The sequence below is a fragment of the Ochotona princeps genome, chromosome 6 (genome assembly GCF_030435755.1).
Source record: "Ochotona princeps isolate mOchPri1 chromosome 6, mOchPri1.hap1, whole genome shotgun sequence".
Lineage (NCBI taxonomy): Eukaryota > Metazoa > Chordata > Mammalia > Lagomorpha > Ochotonidae > Ochotona > Ochotona princeps.
This window is the reverse complement of record NC_080837.1, coordinates 3,723,563-3,740,719: the sequence shown is the minus strand read 5'-3', so window position 1 is coordinate 3,740,719 and position 17,157 is coordinate 3,723,563. Positions and strand designations below refer to the sequence as shown.

The following is a 17,157-nucleotide window of genomic DNA, read 5'->3' as shown; positions in this document are numbered from 1 at the left end:
TGGGGATGGTATTTGTTTGAAAGGCAGAGTCACATGGAGTGGGAGACACACGCAGGAAGACAGCTTCGCTGGTTCACTTCCCAGTGGCCTCCGGAGCTGCACCAGTCTGAAGCCAGGAGCCATAGTGACTTTGCCTGCTATGCTACAGTTGGCTCCTTCCCCTCAATTCCACATGAACTTCTGAATGTACCATATTGGCACTCGCAGCACCAGCAACCCCTATGAGCAAGAGTTTTGAGTCCCAGCTGTGCCACTTCCCATCCAGCTCCCTGCTGATGTGGCCTGGGAAAGCAGCAGAGGAAGGCTCAAATCCTTGGGCCCCTGCATTCATGTGGGAGACCTGCAGGAAGCTCCTGGCTTCCAACCTGCCCAGCTCTAGCCACTGTGGCCGTCTGGGAATGAACCAGTACATGAAACGTATTTCCTTCTCCTTCTGTAATTCTGCTATTCTTTCTTATTTTAGATTTTTTTTGTTTTGTTCTGTTTTGAAGTTATTTTTTATTGGAAAGGTAGATAAACAGGAGGAGACACAGAGGGGAAGATCGTCAGGCTCCGGCAGCTCGGGTCTCCCTCAGACCCTACCCCGCTGTGCCCTGGGAGCAGAGGGAACTGAGACAGGCCTGTGGCAAGAGGTAGAGGTTTATTGAAATACAAACATTCAAGAACATGGAAGATAGAAAACTACCACCACACACATGGACACTGGCTGCAGGGCGGCTGAGGTATGGCCTCGCTGCCTGGGGGCTCCCCTGTACTGTCACATGGTCCTGCTTACCACACACGGAAGGTGGGTAGGAGGGGGGCAGGGCTCCTCTCTTGTGGCCCCTGAAGGCACCCTACTCTCAGGCTCACTGAGGGCTAGGCCGGACAGGCGGCCTAAGGCAGGAGAGAGGCTCTGAGAAGCAGAGGCTCCACACCCTGCAACAAACTCCTGAGAAAGACACACTGGCCAAATGTTTGTGTCACCTCCAAGAGTGCCCAGAAGGGCGAGGCTTCCATGGCCGGAGGAGGGTCAGCTGCAGTGGACGGGGCCTGTGGGGTGACTGCCTGTTCATGTGGGCATGCAGTCACATGTGTGTGTGTGTGCACACGTGCCACTGACACTGGTGTGGGTGCCAGTGACTGCACGTGAGTGTTGAGGGAGGGGTGGGGCTGCAGGTAGCTGGGGGAGGTACCTGTGCCCCGAGGCGGGCCTGCCCACCAGCCGCCCTGATCCCCCCAGGGACCACCCTGCTCCCAGCTGCAGCAATCCCTGAGTGGCCCCTGCCTGCTGCCATTGCCGGGGAGAGGCCGGAGGGCTGGGCCGGCAAGCACCCATCTGGCTTCCGGGGTGATCTGGTTGCCTTTCTTTGGTGCCACAACAACGAAGACGACAACAAGGAGAACGACAACAGCAATTGAAAAAAAAAATCCTCAAAAGTCAGCAAAACACATATAAAAAAAGGTATCAGAGCTGCAAATACTTCCTGCAGAATCAAACGACAATTACAAATCTGAGGTATTTCGATGAGCCCCACAGCCTCAGTAGGCTGGGACCGGGGGTGGGGGCACCGGCCAGCGGGGGCAGGGCGGGCCATAGGGGACGGGGACAGGGCGGGGGGGAAGGACTCCTCACTGGGACCATTAGGAGGGGGGGCGTCCCTTAGGACTGATTCCAGACTCACAAGAGAGATCCCCACCTGGGGACCCGGCAGCAGGCAGGGGGGGGCTCCCTCCTGGGGACTGAGCCAGGAGACCAGTGGCCCTGGTCACGGCAGAAGGCAGGAGGAAAATAAATTAAAAGGGAAGGGAATGGAGGCCGCCAGAGTCGGCTTACAGATTGTCGCTACACTGTGCCCAGGAGGGAGGTGGCCACCCACAGACCCCGTCCACTTCCCCAGGACAATCCCTGATTGGACCACGCCGCCCCGCCCCTTTCCGGGCCCCCAGAGTACAGCAGGACCTGATGGGAGCCGACGTGTGGGACGCGGCCCCGTGAGATGAGGTAAACTGTGCATGGGCTCCCTCCACTCCTGTGGGCAGGGCAGGGCACAGCAGGACGGCAGGCCAGTCGGCCGCTTCACACCGACCAGCTGGTGGAGGGCTCGGTGCTGGGCGTGCCCCGTGAGGAGGTAGGGCTGGGCGAGCAGTGCGAGCTGCTTCCGCCACCACCACTGGTGCCACTGGTGCTGCTGGCACTGCTGCTGCTGCTGCCCTGGGCCGCGGCGCCGGCGAGGAGGTGCACCATGGGCTTCTGGGCGAACAGCACACCTGCGGGGATACAGTGGCTCAGCCTGGCAGTCAGCGCCCTGCCCTGCTCTGTGGGTACCCAGGTCAGAAAAGCCACAGGCTGAGAGGGTGCCAGGGTGCCAGGCGACCAGGGCATGAGGAGCCTGCCACTGCAGGCAGAGGGTAGGGAGGGCAGGTTACTAGCTCCTTTCCCACTCCTCTTCCTCCCCTGCGCTCTCCACAACCCTCATCTACCCCGCTTGGCTCATACAGCACCCAAGGCACGGGATTAGGCCCACCTCCTCGGGCACCTCCTGTGAATGCCGCCACACTCCAGCCCTGCAATACGAGGGACAGACATGTGTCCCTGGCCCCACCGCAGTACCCAGCACAGAGGTGTGCCCTGATGGAAGGCACAGCCACAGGGCACCCCAGTCGGTAGCTGGCCTGCAGCCCCTGCTCACCCACTGAGCTTCACTGCTGTGGCCAGGCTCAGCCCAAGAGTGGTGGAGTGGGAGCCCATGGAGGACAGCAGTGCCCGCGAACATGGGCAGCCCTCTGCATTCACGGAGTCAGAAAAGCATGGACTGAGATGCAAACCAGGGGTCTTGTGTCCTGCCCAGCTGGCTAAGCCACCTGCTCAGATGCCTATATCCCCAAGCAGAGCAGAGCAGAGATCCAAGCCCAGCTGCTCTGCTGTGGACACAGCACCCTGCCGCCCATGGGAGAACACAGGATGGAGGCCAAGGCTCCCGGCTGCACCTGGCTCAGCCCCAGCCATGGTGGCCATTCGGGGAGTGAACCAGAGCATAGAGATTCTGTCTCTTCCTTTTTCTGTAACTCTGCCTTTTAAATTAAAAACAAATCTTAAAAATTAGAAAAATGAACAGTAAGAACATCTGCATCCACTCTGAACACAGATGACATCCCAAGGCCCCTGGGGTACGGACCCCCAGTCCAGAGGGGCCTCCGGCACTGGGGGAGGGGAGGGCAGGGCAGGGGCTCAGAGACAAGGCACCCCAAAGGTCTTGCAGGGACCTGGCAAGGGTCTACACCAAGCACTGCTGCCAACCAGGCAGAGACAACCACAAGACGGCAAGGCCGCTGACCCCACAGCCTGGACCCTGTGTGACGGCGCATGCGTGGAGGATGGCTACTGCAGGCTCCACGTGGAGTGCAGGCAGCACTGACCTCACAGCCTCCCACTGAGTGACCCCTGCAATGGGCGCCAGGTGCCAGGGAGCTGGGGTGGCCTCTGCCTACCCGCCCAGCTCCAAGGCCTCACCTGCGTAGGTGGTGCCGTCGATGTCCACGGACATGTGGATGCTCCCGATGCTGCTGGCGGTCAGGTTCAGTGCGGCAGCCGAGGCCTCAGTTCTGTCCTCTGCAGACACAGGCGATGCAGCTGTGGTCAAGGCTGTGCAAAGCCCCCTCCCCTCTGCTGGGTCCCGCCCTGCCAGTACCCTGAGGAGACGGGGCTGGGCAGTGGGCACACAGGGTTCTCTGCCCAGGCCCAGGACACGTGGCCCTGCACAACCTGCTGGCCCCAGCTTCCCTCTGCTCTTCCCAGGGTGGGAGTGGAGGCTCTCTTCCCAACATGAACATGGGCTTACTCAGCTTCAAGCCGAGGGCGAGAGCGAGCAGGGGAACAGACATGGACCGTGGGGGCTGGGGTGGCAAAGTAGTTTGCCTAACGCCTGTCCCTTCCAAGTGTGGGTCTCTGGCAGCCCACACTGACCTTGGGCATGATGGAGGGGGTTGTCTTCTCAGACTTGCCCAGGGTGCCTGACTTATGCCTGTATCCTGAGAGGTGTGAGTGCAGGGTGAGCCCCTGGGTTGAAGCGAGGGGCAGGTGGCTGTCTCTAGGCCTCCAGCCGCCTCCTGGAGTGACCACCTGCCTTCTTGGAGGCCAGGGCTCCTGATCAGGCCATGTGGGCTGAGGGGCAGGGAAGCAGCCCTCACCCCTGCCGTTGATCCGGATCCTCACGGGCAGCGGCCGTGCCGTGCCCAGGCAGCCACGCTGGAAGGCCTGCTGCACCAGGCGCTGCTCCTCCTCTGACAGCCTCGCAGCCTTCTTCTCGGAGGGCTCCCCTGAGCCCAGCCGCTCCCGTAGCTGCTCCAGTGTGGCTGTGCGAGGGCCGGCCCCCTGGGCTGCCAAGGCTCCGGGCACAGTCAGGCGATTTGGCACAGGTGCTGCTGTCCCCACGGCTGCGTCACCTAGAAAGGAATGGGAGCTGGACCAGTGCCCCACAAACCTGCCTGCCCCAAGACCCGGTGCAAGACAAGGTCCCACGCACCTTTCCTGAGCGTGCTGGCCATGGCTCCCCGTGCGCTGGCACCAGAACCGCCACTGGAGCCAAGCCCGAGGAGGGGAAAGCGGATCTTGGGTGGGGTGAGGAGGGCAGGGGCTCCGGTGGAAGCAGCAGCAGCCGAAGGCGAGTAGCTGAAGAGCGGGGAGCTGTAGCTGGGACGCCGGCCTTCCCTGCGGTTGCCATCGATGGCTGCCTGGAGCTCGGCCGGGGAGCTCAGGGCTTTCTTCTCACACTCGTAGGCATAGAGGTACTTCATATACCTGCATGGCACAAGGCACGGGCACCGTCAGCACGCACAGCCCAGGAGCCTGTGCAGTGCAACACGAGGGGCCTCTGAGGCAGTCCCCTTCAGGTCACTGGTCCCGCTCACTGAGGGAGCGAATGAGTTAGCACAGCAGCCCTGAAGGCGTGGGCCCACACCGGTGTGAGCTTTCTTCGGCTCCCTGATTTTCTGGCCCCACAGAGCCAGGCAGTTGGAGGAGCTGTTTCCTGGCTTCGGTTCCTCCATCCCCCCATAATTTAATCAAGCAGTGACAAGAACAGTTCAGCCTCCCAGTGGGGCCAGACCACCTGCAGTCCTCCAGGACCTCCACTGTGGGACAGCCCAGAGTGGGCAGGAGCCAAAGGACCAGGCCCCAAGTCTAAGCCCATCACTCACTGGCTGTGGTGGCCGTGGGCTTAATGACTGAACTTCACACTTAATTCTGGAGAATGCGGGGCCAGGGGGTGGGAAGAGAGCCCACCCAGCACGGGCCACTCACTGGGTCCTGAGGGTGAAGGCGGCGCTGGTGATGGAGGTGGGCAGGTTCAGGCCCTTGGTGATCTCCCTCCAGATCTTCTTGTTGATGATCTCCACCAGGCCGCCCTTCTCCGTCACCAGCTTGTACAGCATGTACAGGTCCAGCGTCTGCTTGGCCATGATGGGGATCCGGTTGATGGGGGTCCCTGCGATCACCAGGGGGAGACAGCAGAGCTGTGTCACCTCCCTGGGGCAGGTTCAGGGCAGCCCTGGGAGCCAGGAAGCAGGCAAATCCGCTTAGCGCTCGGCCTCCCTGGTTCCGCTGTCCCATATTCGAGTAACAGGGTTGGCCTGAACGACTTCTGGTTCTGGTGTTGTTTTTTCCCCCCGACAGAATAATTTCAGATGATTCTGGAATGACTGTGCAACTTAAGACTCCTCTGGTGCCTTCAGATTTCATTCAGTAGCCACCCTCTCCCAGCTGGCTGGCAGGGAGGCCCTGCCTAGGAGGTGAGCTTTGGGTTGGGCCCCTCCTCTTGCTCAGAGGGAGGAGGGGTATGGTGGCTTCCGCCCCCTGGCCCGAGGGGAAGTGAGGGGAGCTAAGGACTTGATTAGGAAACCTGGCACCAAGCAGGAAGGGCCGCTAACGAGCACCAGGGGACAGGGTGGGAGGGGCCCTGCCATCCAGGCCTGATGGATGACTGTCATTTGGCAGCCCCGGGATTAATGATCCTGGGGTCAGAGGGGAGAATTCCGCAGGGAAGGGTCACTGTTCGTGGCAGGACCAAGACTGCTTGCCCTTTGATGGCAAGATCCTTTTACTGTACGCCCACCACACCTCTGCCTGCCCTGTCCCTCCCTGCCTCATCTCCCGGAGCTCTCCAGAGCTGCCCCGGGCCCCAGACCAGCTCCAAGAGGCCAGGGTGCAGTCTCTGCTCCTCTCTCCCTCCCCTCACCCCCAGCAACAATACTTCTGCAGGATAATAAAAGCCACAAGGACCTGGCACTGACAAGGAGGAAGCCCCTCCTGGGAGCAGGGATATGTGGGAGCCCCATGACAGAACCAGGCCCTCTTCCAAAGTGCTGCTGCTCCAAGACCCTGGTCCTGAGAGGGTGAAGGACAAAGCGGCCAGGGCAAGCTCAGGCTTGCCAACTCAGCACGCTCACAGCCTCAGCAAATCCACACCTCGCACGACACTGCCTGTACTCAGCAAGAACTACTTACAAGCCCCACCCCTCAAACAGGTCTTGCCAAGCTCACATTCCAGAAGCTTCCTGAACATTCTTATACTTGGGGCCTGCTCCCCATCAAGCCAGAGTGTTCATACAGGGGCTAAACCTGGGTACCTTCCACCCAAAGCTCCTTTCCAATCCACATGACCTGCACACTGCTGCTGGACTGTGTCGTGGCAATGATGCCATCACTGCATCACCTGCCTCCTTGTTAGAAATCCTGCACAGTGGACAGGTGAACGGCCTGGAGGCTGAGGTGCCACTGGGCATGCCTGGGTCTCAGTCCCAGCAACGCTTCCTACCGATGAGCGCCCTGCAGGCAGCAGGTGCCTGGGTCCCTGCCAGCCACGTGGGTGCCCTGCATGGAGCTCCTGGTGTTGCCTCAGCCTGGGCCAGCCCTGTCAGGGCAAGCACGGGAAACGGAAAAGAGGATGAAGGCATTCTGGTTCTCTCTCAGCGAAATACAAACCTACACCTTACGTGATGCACACATTCCCTAGCACAAGATCACATACAAAAAAGTTCTTTTTTTAAAAGATCTATTTTATCAGGGGGCTGGCATGGTGGCTCACAGGTTAATCCTCTCCCTGCAAGTGCCAGCACCTCACATGGGTCCCAGTTCATGTTCCGGCTGCTCTGGAGACCGGGAGGAAGCTCCTGGCTTCAGACTGGTTTGGCTCTAGCCTGCTTTGGCCATTTGGGGAGTGAACCAGTAGATGGAAGATCTCTTTGTTTCTCCTTTCTGTAAATCAATCTTATAACAAAAAGAAATACATTTAAAAATTAATTTATCTGAAAGGCAGAGTGATGGAGGAAGAGATCTTCCATGCACTGGTTCACTCCTGAAAGGCTATAACACCTAGGGCACTTGGGCCAGCCTCTGTTGCTTTCTGAGGCACATGAGCAGGGAGCTGGATGGGAAGTGGAGCAGCCAGGACTTGAACTGGCCACTTTGATATGGGATGCCGGCTCAAACACCAGTTTAACTTGCAGCACAACAGCCTGGCCCCCAGCATGCAGGATTTCAAGGGTCCCAAGTGCCCCCTTCTCCTCTCCCTCTCCACTGTCACCTCCTCTGCAAGCTATCTTTGCATTTGCTTTCCTCCCCCTCATCTCCCTCTTGCATCCTCTACTTGTTGGGAGAGTAAGGGGAGGCAAGGAAATTTGGATGTATTTACGTTTCTTGTAACAGGAAAAAGACAATGGGGCACCTAGCATTTTCTGTGCGGCCCCTGCTCGAGCACACGTGTTTTGGTGAGGGGCTCCTTCTCTGCTCGCAAGGTCCCAGGATGGGCTTGGTGGGACCTACAGTATTCAAGGTTAAGCGAGGGCTGTGGCCTCTGATGGCCACACAGCCCCAGGTGCAGATGCTTCATGAAGGCTCCGCCTGCCTCCCCAACACCGCTCGCTCACAGGAAAGGAGATGCAGAGGCCCCAGGATCTGGGCAGACACAGGACGAAGCGGCCTTAAGTCCAGGTGATGCAGCCTAACCAGCCAGCCTTGCTGTGAGAAACCCTGGGGTGGCCTGTGAAGCCCTGCCCTGCAGACCAGCCCACCCTGCAGTCTTGTGTTGCTTCACGGTGGAGAACTGTGGCCAAGGGGACTTGGTAAGGCTGCCAGGCTCTCCTAGAGGTCAGCTCCACAGCAGTCGAGGCTACCTTACACCGTCCAGCGTACACAGACACCATGAGGTAGGGCCCCAGGTAAGATCATGTCAGCAGTTCATCACATGCACTGCATTAGGACCCACTCGTGATGTGGGGACCTCGGACCTCAGTTTCACCACTCTGGAGAAGGAAATTCCTGGATCTAAGTCTCACGGATCAAAACCTGAAAGGGCAGGCAATCACTGTGGCTCAGACCAGGGGACCACTGGGTCTGGCGTGGGAGAAAAGGCCAGCTGGGGGCTGCTCCTGGAGGTTCTCTACCCCATGAGGGTCAAGGGCAGCACATCTTCCTGGCAGGAGGCTCTGCTCTGGCAAGCACAGAGGCACCTGCAGAGCCACGGGCTGCTCCACCAGCCCCGCCCCAGGGAGCCTGCAGCCTGTCAGTCACCGCTGTCAGGACCAGAGCTGGGACTGAGGGTAATTAATCATGGGCTCTCTGACAGCAATCCAGGGTCTTATCTGCACCCCAAGAAATGCCACTGGTCTCCAGTTCCCTCCTCAAGGCTGGAGGCTGACAGTTATAACAAAGAGGCCCCTTATCAGATTTCAGCCAGGGCTGCCCCAGGCAGCCGGGAGGAGGGCGGATGTAGGATGTAAAAGGCTTTTATGAGGGCCAGGAGCCTGAGAGGCCTCCGGACTCCAGGGGCATTAACCCTTGTTGGTGGGAGGGGCCCTGGACGCTGGCCCCAGCACTCCAAAGACGACCTAAGCAACACGAGAGCTGCCCACTGGCCACAGCATCTGGCTTCCCTCTGCCTGCTTGGGCAGAAGGGGAGATTTGGCATCTTCTAGCTCTAAGGACAGACGGGATAGAGCAAGCGTGCTGGAAGAAAGCCACTTCCTCCCTATTGCAGCGTGTTGCAGCCGGGGCAGGCAAGACCAGGAGTCACTGGGGCAGGGACCCCAGAGCCAGGGCACGGCCCAGCTGGGGATCCTTGCTGCTTTTTCATGGCTTTGAGAAAGATCATTAATCATTTCCATAGCCTGTCAGGAGGGCTGGCCAGCAAGCCCCGGGCTTGACTGGGAGTGTGCCAGGGAGGTAAATATTGACTGCAACCCTGGCCCCGCTCCCCAGAACACACACAGTAGGTACTGATTGTCCAGGACCTATTCACCGCAGTTGGACCACCAGCAGGAAGTGTGCACCAGGGCGAGTTCTGCTTGCTCTATAACCCGGGAGTCATTCCGAAGTCTTAGGCTTGCTCACTCCTCAGCTTTAGGACAGGACCACAGCAGGTGCGAGGCAGGGCTCTGCCATCACTACCACTGAGGCCGTCTCTTTCTGTAAAGCTCCATGGAGTGGCTTCCCCTGCCACTGGGTCATTGGGAAGGTGTCCCCTCCACCCCCAGAGCCAAGGGGTGTGAGGCCATCCAGGGAGGGGTGCACAGCACAGGGGCTCCAGCCCCACGACGAGCTCCTTCACAAGGGAGGTTTAATCTGACTCAGGTTTGCAGGTGCCCACGCGAGCCAGGCAGCCCCACTGGCCGGGCTGTGCGTGGTGAGGCCAGACTGGCAGAAGTCAGGCAGAGAAAGCCAGGAAGCAGTGACTTGGCACTCTGTTACATGGGCTGGTAGGACGACCTCTCTCAGGAGAGCTGCCTTCAGAGAGTACAAGCCCGCAGCCAGGCGCCCTGCCAAGTCCACCTCCGGGAAAGAGACAAATCTATCAACAACTCCATGCTGGCAAGTTCCAAAGATTCTGAAAAAGAGGCTAAATTTAATGATGAGATCACACCACCCAAACTAACTACACCTTTCAAAAACCAGACGTTCCTCCCCATGCTGTGGAAATTGACAGGGTCCGGACTACTAAAGATGAAAAAACTAGGGACCAGTGTGGCAGACAGAAGTACTCTTTCTTCTAAGATCTGCCTTTCAAATATCAATACTTTTATTATTTTTTTAACAGATTTATTTATTGTTATTGGAAAGGCAGATTTACAGAGAGGAGAGACAGAGAGCAAGATCTTCCACCTGCTGGTTCACTTCTCAAATGACCACAATGGCTGGAGCTGAGCTGATCAGAAGCTCAGGTTTCCCACAAGAGTGCAGGGGTCCAAGGCTTTGGGTATTCCTCCACTACTTTCCCAGTCTCAGGACATTAACTGGTGCCCATATGGACGCCTGTTACTTGCAAGGTGAGGATTTAGCCACTGAGCCATTGTGTCTAGCCCAACAAATAAAACTTCACAAACAAGCATTAAAAAGGCAAGTGGGGAGGGAGCTGGACTGGAAATATACTAGCTGAGACTCAAACTAGCACCCATGCAGGATGCTGGTGTTACAGGAAGCAGCTTAACACACTATGCCACAGCACTGGTCTTACACACTTCTCAAGGTGGTGGAAGAGGTGGAGGGATGCACTGGCCCGGGCACCAGGAGGCCAGTGGGCTGGGACTTGGGGAAAAGAAGGGCCCTGCAATGTGCATGGGATGATCCTAAAAGCAGGAAAAGCCCTGTCCTCTTTTCTCTAATTCTGCCTTTCAAATAAATAAATTTCAAAGAGAAAATGAGGACCCTGGTGCAATAGTCTTGTGGCTAAATCCTTGCCTTGCACGCACTGGGATCCCACATGTGCGCCAGTTCACATCCTAGCTGCTCCACTTCCCATCCAGCTCCCTGCTTGTGACCTAGGAAAGCAGCAGGGACAGCCCAAAGCCTTGGGACCCTACACCCACGTGGGAGACCTGGAAGAAGCTCTTAGTTCCCAGGATCAAATCAGCTCAGCTCTGGCCTTTGCCAGCACTTGGGGAGTGAACCAGAGGACGGAAGATCTTTCTTTCTGTCTCTCCTTCTCTCCATATATTTGCCTTTCCAATTAAAAAAAAAAAAAAAAAAAAACAGGGCGAGAAAATGGAATGCCAAAACTTGTTTAGCTGACACAACACATACTCCAGTCATCAGGATGGGTGCCCTGGGCCCAGGCCATTTACTGCAGGTGCGCAGAACACATGAGCGAGGGCCTCCATCAGCAGCCAGGGCAGAGGAGCCCTCAGAGCAAGGCCTGCTCTCCAGCAAACCCTCCACATGCCCACGCTGAGCACACATGGAACCACCTTTCTGAAACATCAAGATCAACTGGAGCCTTGAAGCTAACTGGAGGGACAGCAGGCAGGTGGGAGTGAGGCCTTCACAGAATGTCTCACAGGGGTCCAGAAAGGGCCCTGTCCGGGCATTCTTGGAGCACCTCCTGCCCTGGGGAGCTGGCTCCAGTGCCCTTACGAGGCACAAAGTGTAAGAACACCTTCCCACAAGGACCCTGGAGATGTGGGCACTGCCGCAGACAAGGTCGCCTGCTGCGCCAAAAGCAGCAGCTGGGTTGCTGGTGCCAAGCGCACGTGTCTCAAGGTGGTACAAGAGGTGCACAGGCACACTGACCTGGGTGCCAGGAGGCCAGTGGGCTGGGATCACTGACCTAGGCCCGCACGGGGCCCTGTCCTCATGTTGCCTCAGCCCTGGAGAACACGAGTGAGATTTTCTTGCTCATCGATGAAGTAAAAATGGGATGGCTCCTACCCAGCCTTCCTCACCAGACCCACTAGCCCTCAGACCTCTCCCACTCCAGCAATAGCCACAAGGACATCTCAGGTAAGCCAGCAGGCTTCCTGGGACAGCACAGGGCAAGCTGACCCACCAGGAGGGCTTGTTCAGAACTGTTACTTGCTTTTGGCAAGTAACTGTATTTTGCAAAGGGCCGCCAGGACCTGGCAGGAACGTCTTCATTTCTAGAGAAATATTCTGCAAAGAGTTTGTTTAATTCAATTTGTTTTCAGTCAGCCAAGGAGCAGCTGACTGCTCAGCCAGCGGAGTGGAGGCCCAGCAGTGGCAGGAGATGTAGCTAAGGGAAACTTCAGGTGCACTAACTCCCACTGAGCCCGCCCATCAGCTCCGCAGGAGGCAGGCAGCAGCTGTGGCTCCCACCCCGCCCACCCTACTCCAGGGCCGCAGGGTGCCAGCCCAGAAAGGAAGGTGCCGGCCCAGCTGGACAGTCAACACGCAAAGCGGTTCACAAGCAGGAGTCGAGTTACAGTTTTATCACCTGCAGCTGCACTCAGTCACTGGGCTGCCTGCTGTGCTAGCTCTCCTCCCTCCGGCCTGTCCATTTCCTCTGCTGCTCTCAGCAGCGCCCAGCCCCTTGCATGGCTCCTGGGACGCTGCCTCCGATTCAGGCTGTTCCCAGGCCCTGGGAACGTATCTGCCGCTTGAACACCCTTGCCCAGACTGCCTGCATGCCACGAGGTGTACTTTTCCTAGTTCTCCCTCTGCAGCCACTCAGAGTTTTCCAGGAGGGAGATCACCATGAACTTAAAGGCGACCCCACTGTCTTCGGGTCTCAGTCCCGTGGCTCCTGCCCAAGCACACAGTCAGCCACAGCGAGTTCCCTGAAAGCCCATAACTCGCCTTCAACAACAGGTAAACACAACCCCCCACTAGCATATTTTCGCAGTACAGCTCAAGGTGGGGCCCAGCACCCTAACCTTCACATTCCAGTTCCAGCAGAAGGCATAGGCTGCCTGGAGGTGGGGCAGGTTGCCAGTCTGAGAGATGGGGGCTGGGATAGGTGTGAGGGGAATCTTGCCCCACGGAGCAGGAGGGGGTTGTCTGGGGAGGCCCAGCCACAAGGGCAGCATGGTGTGGTCCCCAGGCTGAGAGCCCCCTGGAAGCCGTTGGATCATTCCTGCCCCCCGGAGATGCCTGACCCGAGTGCTGAAGGCACACACAAGTTTTCCTCAAGACCTCAATAGCCCCACGCGGACGCCACTGAAGGAGTCCCAGGCTCCTGCCTGGGGACACACAGGGAGACCAAGACTGACAGGCTCCAAGGTGGCTTCACTGAAGGCAGGAGTGCCTGTAGTTAACACATCATCATCCCCTATCTTCACCCTTGGCCACCCAGATCTCACTTCCATGCTCCTTCAAAAAGAAAACAGCCTTCTTTGAAGAGAAGAAGAACAATGACGGAGGAAATGAGGCACAGGCCGTTCCAGGCTGGGGCTCCTGGGGACGGCTGCGCCTGGGCGTGGGGCGTGCGCCAGCTCATACAGCTTGCAGGGCCTGCATCTAAGAGGTCATTGGGAGGGAAGGCCGTGCATGGGTGTCTCCTCCCAGGTAGACCTGGGAGTGTGGGGCTGCCAGTCTCTCAGCTGCTTCCCAGGCTTGAGAATGGAGACCCTGACGCCCAACTCTCACTGCCTTTCTAAGCTAACCAGCAGCTACCAGCAAGGATAGGGGGCACTGTGGGGTGCAGGAGAGGTGGCTGTGCTGGGAGAGAAAGCTGGGAAATGAAATCCTTGAGCTTCCGATCAGTCCCACCATGGTCCAAGTGCAGATGGCTTCTGGGGGATGCAGGAAGCAAGAAGGCAACAAGATGGATGGCAGAGGATTTGAAGGGTGCACTGTCAAGCAGGGGTGTGTATTCTGTGGTTGAAAGTGCTCGAATTCATAAACCAAGCTGATGAGAGCCAAAGCTACCAGCCAGTGCGCATGAGGAGAAAAGTTGCCTCTACTTTCCTGGAGCATTCTGGACTCTTGGGAGGACCTGGCTCCCGCCCCCGGTCCCAGCAGCTACAGGTTCAGACACCAGGTATCCACCTGAATTTGGTCTCCATAGACCAGCCAATTAGCCAGACAGACAAAAGTCAGGTGGGGTCAAGTGTGGCTCATCAGTCCCACGCATCTCTTGTCAGAACCCACCCTGCCAGCCTTTCAGTCCCAATCTGTTCCTGGGGACTGGATGAGGACCCTCTCTGCAGGGGAGCCCTCTCATCCTCACGGGGTGCCCAGGCATGCACACTCACCCCTCTTCTGCATGAAGATGAAAAGATCATCCAGGAACTCCCTCCTCTCAGGGTCACTGTCCAGTTCATACAGCTGCAAGAAGGAAAGCGGGTGGGTCATGCCACCTCGGTGTGAGGACCTCACCCCAGGGACACCCCGGCCACTCCTGCTCTCTTCCCCATCACTGAGGATGCAATGCCCACAGACCTTGGCAAAGTCCCTGGAGATCTCTCTTCCCCGGCCTCCATCTGCATCGTCGCTCCAGGCCAAGCTACCGTTCTGAAAAGGAGAACAAAACATAAGGCTGAGACAGGCACAGGAGGAGCAGGCCGTGAGCAAAGCTGCCGCTGGGGCAGGCTGAAGGCGCCTAACAGCCACGTGGGGTGGGTCATGCCACAGCACACCCTCAGAGCACTACCTCTGCCTCTTACGGGGACAATGGCTTTTCTTTTCTTTGTTGTTTAAGTTCAATTAATTTATTATTTTTAAAATTTCTTTTTGCTGTTGTTTACACAGTTGATCAGGTGGGGAAGGGTCAAGAACTAGGGGAAATTGGGGGAGACCACTGTTTCCAACTTTTCCCTTTCTTCCGCTTGCATCTGGGGGACGGGAAGCAATAAAGAGAAGCTGCACCCAGCCCCCAACCCCCTCAGTACCCAGCGATGGGGAACGGCCACCCGATGTCATCCCAGGCTCCCCTAGGTGGAGCATGTTCTGAGAGTTCTGCCCAAGTGCTTTCGAGAGTTGTGAGATGCTGCTGATCTCGCCGATCTGAGGATGAGGAAATCCTTCCAAGGTCCACTTGCTGGCACAGCCCACCCCCAAATTTCCATTCACTCAAATACTTGTTGTCTATTCTTGGCCTGGGTAGTTGACCAATTTGCACTTTCCTTCCTCTGCTGTGGTACCAAAAGTCCTCTGCAGAGTCCAGTGTGCTCCCACAGCTTCCATGTGCATCTGGGTGTGCCGTCCACTGCTCTAAGCCACTGAGGAGGCCTCCGTCCGCATCTGCCACATGGCCTCCTCAGTCAGACCACAGGTCTTGCCACTCTCCCCATGGTTGCAGTTCTGAGTCCAGCCGTTTAGCTGGGGGGATCCTCAAAGAAATCTCCTCTGATGTGATCGCAGCACTGACTCCTGTGTGTGCCTGCCAGTGAAGGGTCTGGTTCACTCTGTCACCCACATCAGCCAATGCACACACTGGTAGTTGCAGCTGCTGGATCAGATCTATCTCCTGCCCTTTTACACAAACCAATGAATGCTACGGCCCAGCCCAACCCTGCCCACCAGACACTCAGCCTTCACGTGTATCAGTGGAACTGCAGCCCAGTCAGTGACCCCCAGTAATCCCCACCGGGCCCACCCCCAGCCTAGATTCCTGTGTACACATCACTGGTCGCTGAAGCCTAATTCAACCTAAACGACTCCATCCTCCAGCACACACTTATGCTGGCAGATTGCTTCCACCTGTCAAGCCAAGCCCACCCTTAGACAATATTTTTTGATTGTTTTTAACTTGAATTGATTTTTTTTAAAAAAATTGAAAAAGCTACAGAGACAGAGGTCTTGCATGTGCTGGTTTACTCCTCAAATGGTCACAATGGTCAGGAGCTTCATCTGGTTCTGCCACATGGGTCCAGGGGCCCGAGCATATGGGCCATCCTCCACGGCTTTTCCTTAGCAGCATTAGCAGAGAACTGGATTGGAACCAGATCATCTGGGACTTGAACTGCTGAGCAATAAGGGATGTCAGCATTGCAGGTGGTAGCTTTAGTTGCTATGCCACATCCTGGCTTTATATTTTGCTAACACAGTTCCCAAATAAGAGGGAGTCAGGTTTGCTGGGGTGTAGTGAGTGCCACTTGAACTTGATGGTCGTGGAGTACACAGGCTCATTTTTGCCAGACCCTGCTCACCACAGCAGGGTTCTCGGAAGCCATCACCAGGCAGCATAGCCAAGTACTGAGTACCTAGTATTTAGCCTGCCTCCTACAACGTTTTTAGTGGGGGATAGAGGGGCTAGGGCCCACAATCTGAAGCAAGCCTCACCTCACGATCAAAAACCCCATACCCAGCAACCATGACGGTGCTTTCTGGGTGCCATGACATTGGCATAGCCTGAGACTGTCCCTAAGGCACAGCCTCCCCTCATTTTTGTTAGAGAAACAGAAAGCCAGAAAGACACAGAGGGCCAACAGGCCCCTGAGTTCTCTGAACCACTTCTTCTTCCCTTCCTCTCCTCAGGAAACTCCCAGGCTGCAGGTGAGGCGCTCCTACGGGCAACCTCCCCTTCCTTCGGCAGGTGGCACCCGCAGATCCGGAGCAGCGCCCGCCCCTTGCTCTGACAGCCACCCTGCAAAGCTCTTCACCCACACTTGGAGAACTGCGACTGGGAGGTGTGTCTTCTGATTTATTTCTTTTTATTGGAAAAGCAGATTTACAGAGAGGAGAGAAAGATCTCCCATACACTTGTTTACTCCCCCAGTGGCCACAATAGCTGGACCTGAGCTGATCTGACCCCAGGAGCTAGGAGCTTCTTTCAGATCTCCAATGCAGGTGCAGGGTCCCAAGACTTTGGCCCACCCTCTACCGTTATCCCAGGCCACAAGCAGGAAGCTGAAAGGAAAGTGGAGCAGCCAAGATATGAACTGACGTCCATATGACACCCCAGCGCGTGCAAGGTGAGAATTTAACCACTGAGCCATCATGTCAGGTCTGGAGGTTTGTCATCTTGTTCTACACCCACATCACAACGCCATCTGGCACAGAAAGTCAGGCTATCTTAGCTAACTGGCACCTTGAATAATGCCATGCCATGTGGGGATGGGCAGCTCTCAAGAGCCCAGAGCTGGCACTCACCCCTGATTCTTCCCAGCCACACTCTCGTTTCTCCCCAGGCCCATAGGTGCCACCCAGCAAGTGGCGGGGGAGGGGCATGTGTGGCTGCGAGCAGAGGTTTCTTGAGTCTTTGGGCCCAGCTGCATCTGGCCCAGCTGCAGTCTCTCTCAGCTCCCAGCCATGAACAAGTGCCTGAGGCTTGTTCCCACAGCTGTATTTTACTTCCCCTGCTCCACATGGCCTAAGACACGCTCCACTTTCTGATAGCAGTCATTTGGCACGTAGCAAGGTAAGGCCAAGGGAGAAGGTGAAAGCAAACAGCCACACACCAGCTGTGTCTGGCCAACTCTATCTGAGGAGTGCCAGAGTCAGGCCCAGGG

The 17,157-nt window shown here is 57.0% G+C and overlaps 1 protein-coding gene across 1 annotated transcript in view; it reads right to left on the bottom strand.

Annotated features, from left to right (window-relative positions):
* Positions 1-1,600: 1,600 nt before the first annotated feature.
* Positions 1,601-17,157, bottom strand: part of ARID3B (AT-rich interaction domain 3B) — a 37,332-nt gene continuing 21,775 nt past the window's right edge. Inside the window, exons 2-8 of the mRNA XM_004594703.2 lie at positions 14,147-14,218; positions 13,960-14,032; positions 5,282-5,465; positions 4,506-4,780; positions 4,171-4,425; positions 3,494-3,592; positions 1,601-2,250 (exon numbers count right to left, since the gene is read on the bottom strand). Of these exons, the coding sequence (XP_004594760.2) occupies positions 2,060-2,250; positions 3,494-3,592; positions 4,171-4,425; positions 4,506-4,780; positions 5,282-5,465; positions 13,960-14,032; positions 14,147-14,218 (1,149 nt within the window). The 3' untranslated portion in view covers positions 1,601-2,059. The remainder of the gene's footprint in view (positions 2,251-3,493; positions 3,593-4,170; positions 4,426-4,505; positions 4,781-5,281; positions 5,466-13,959; positions 14,033-14,146; positions 14,219-17,157) is intronic.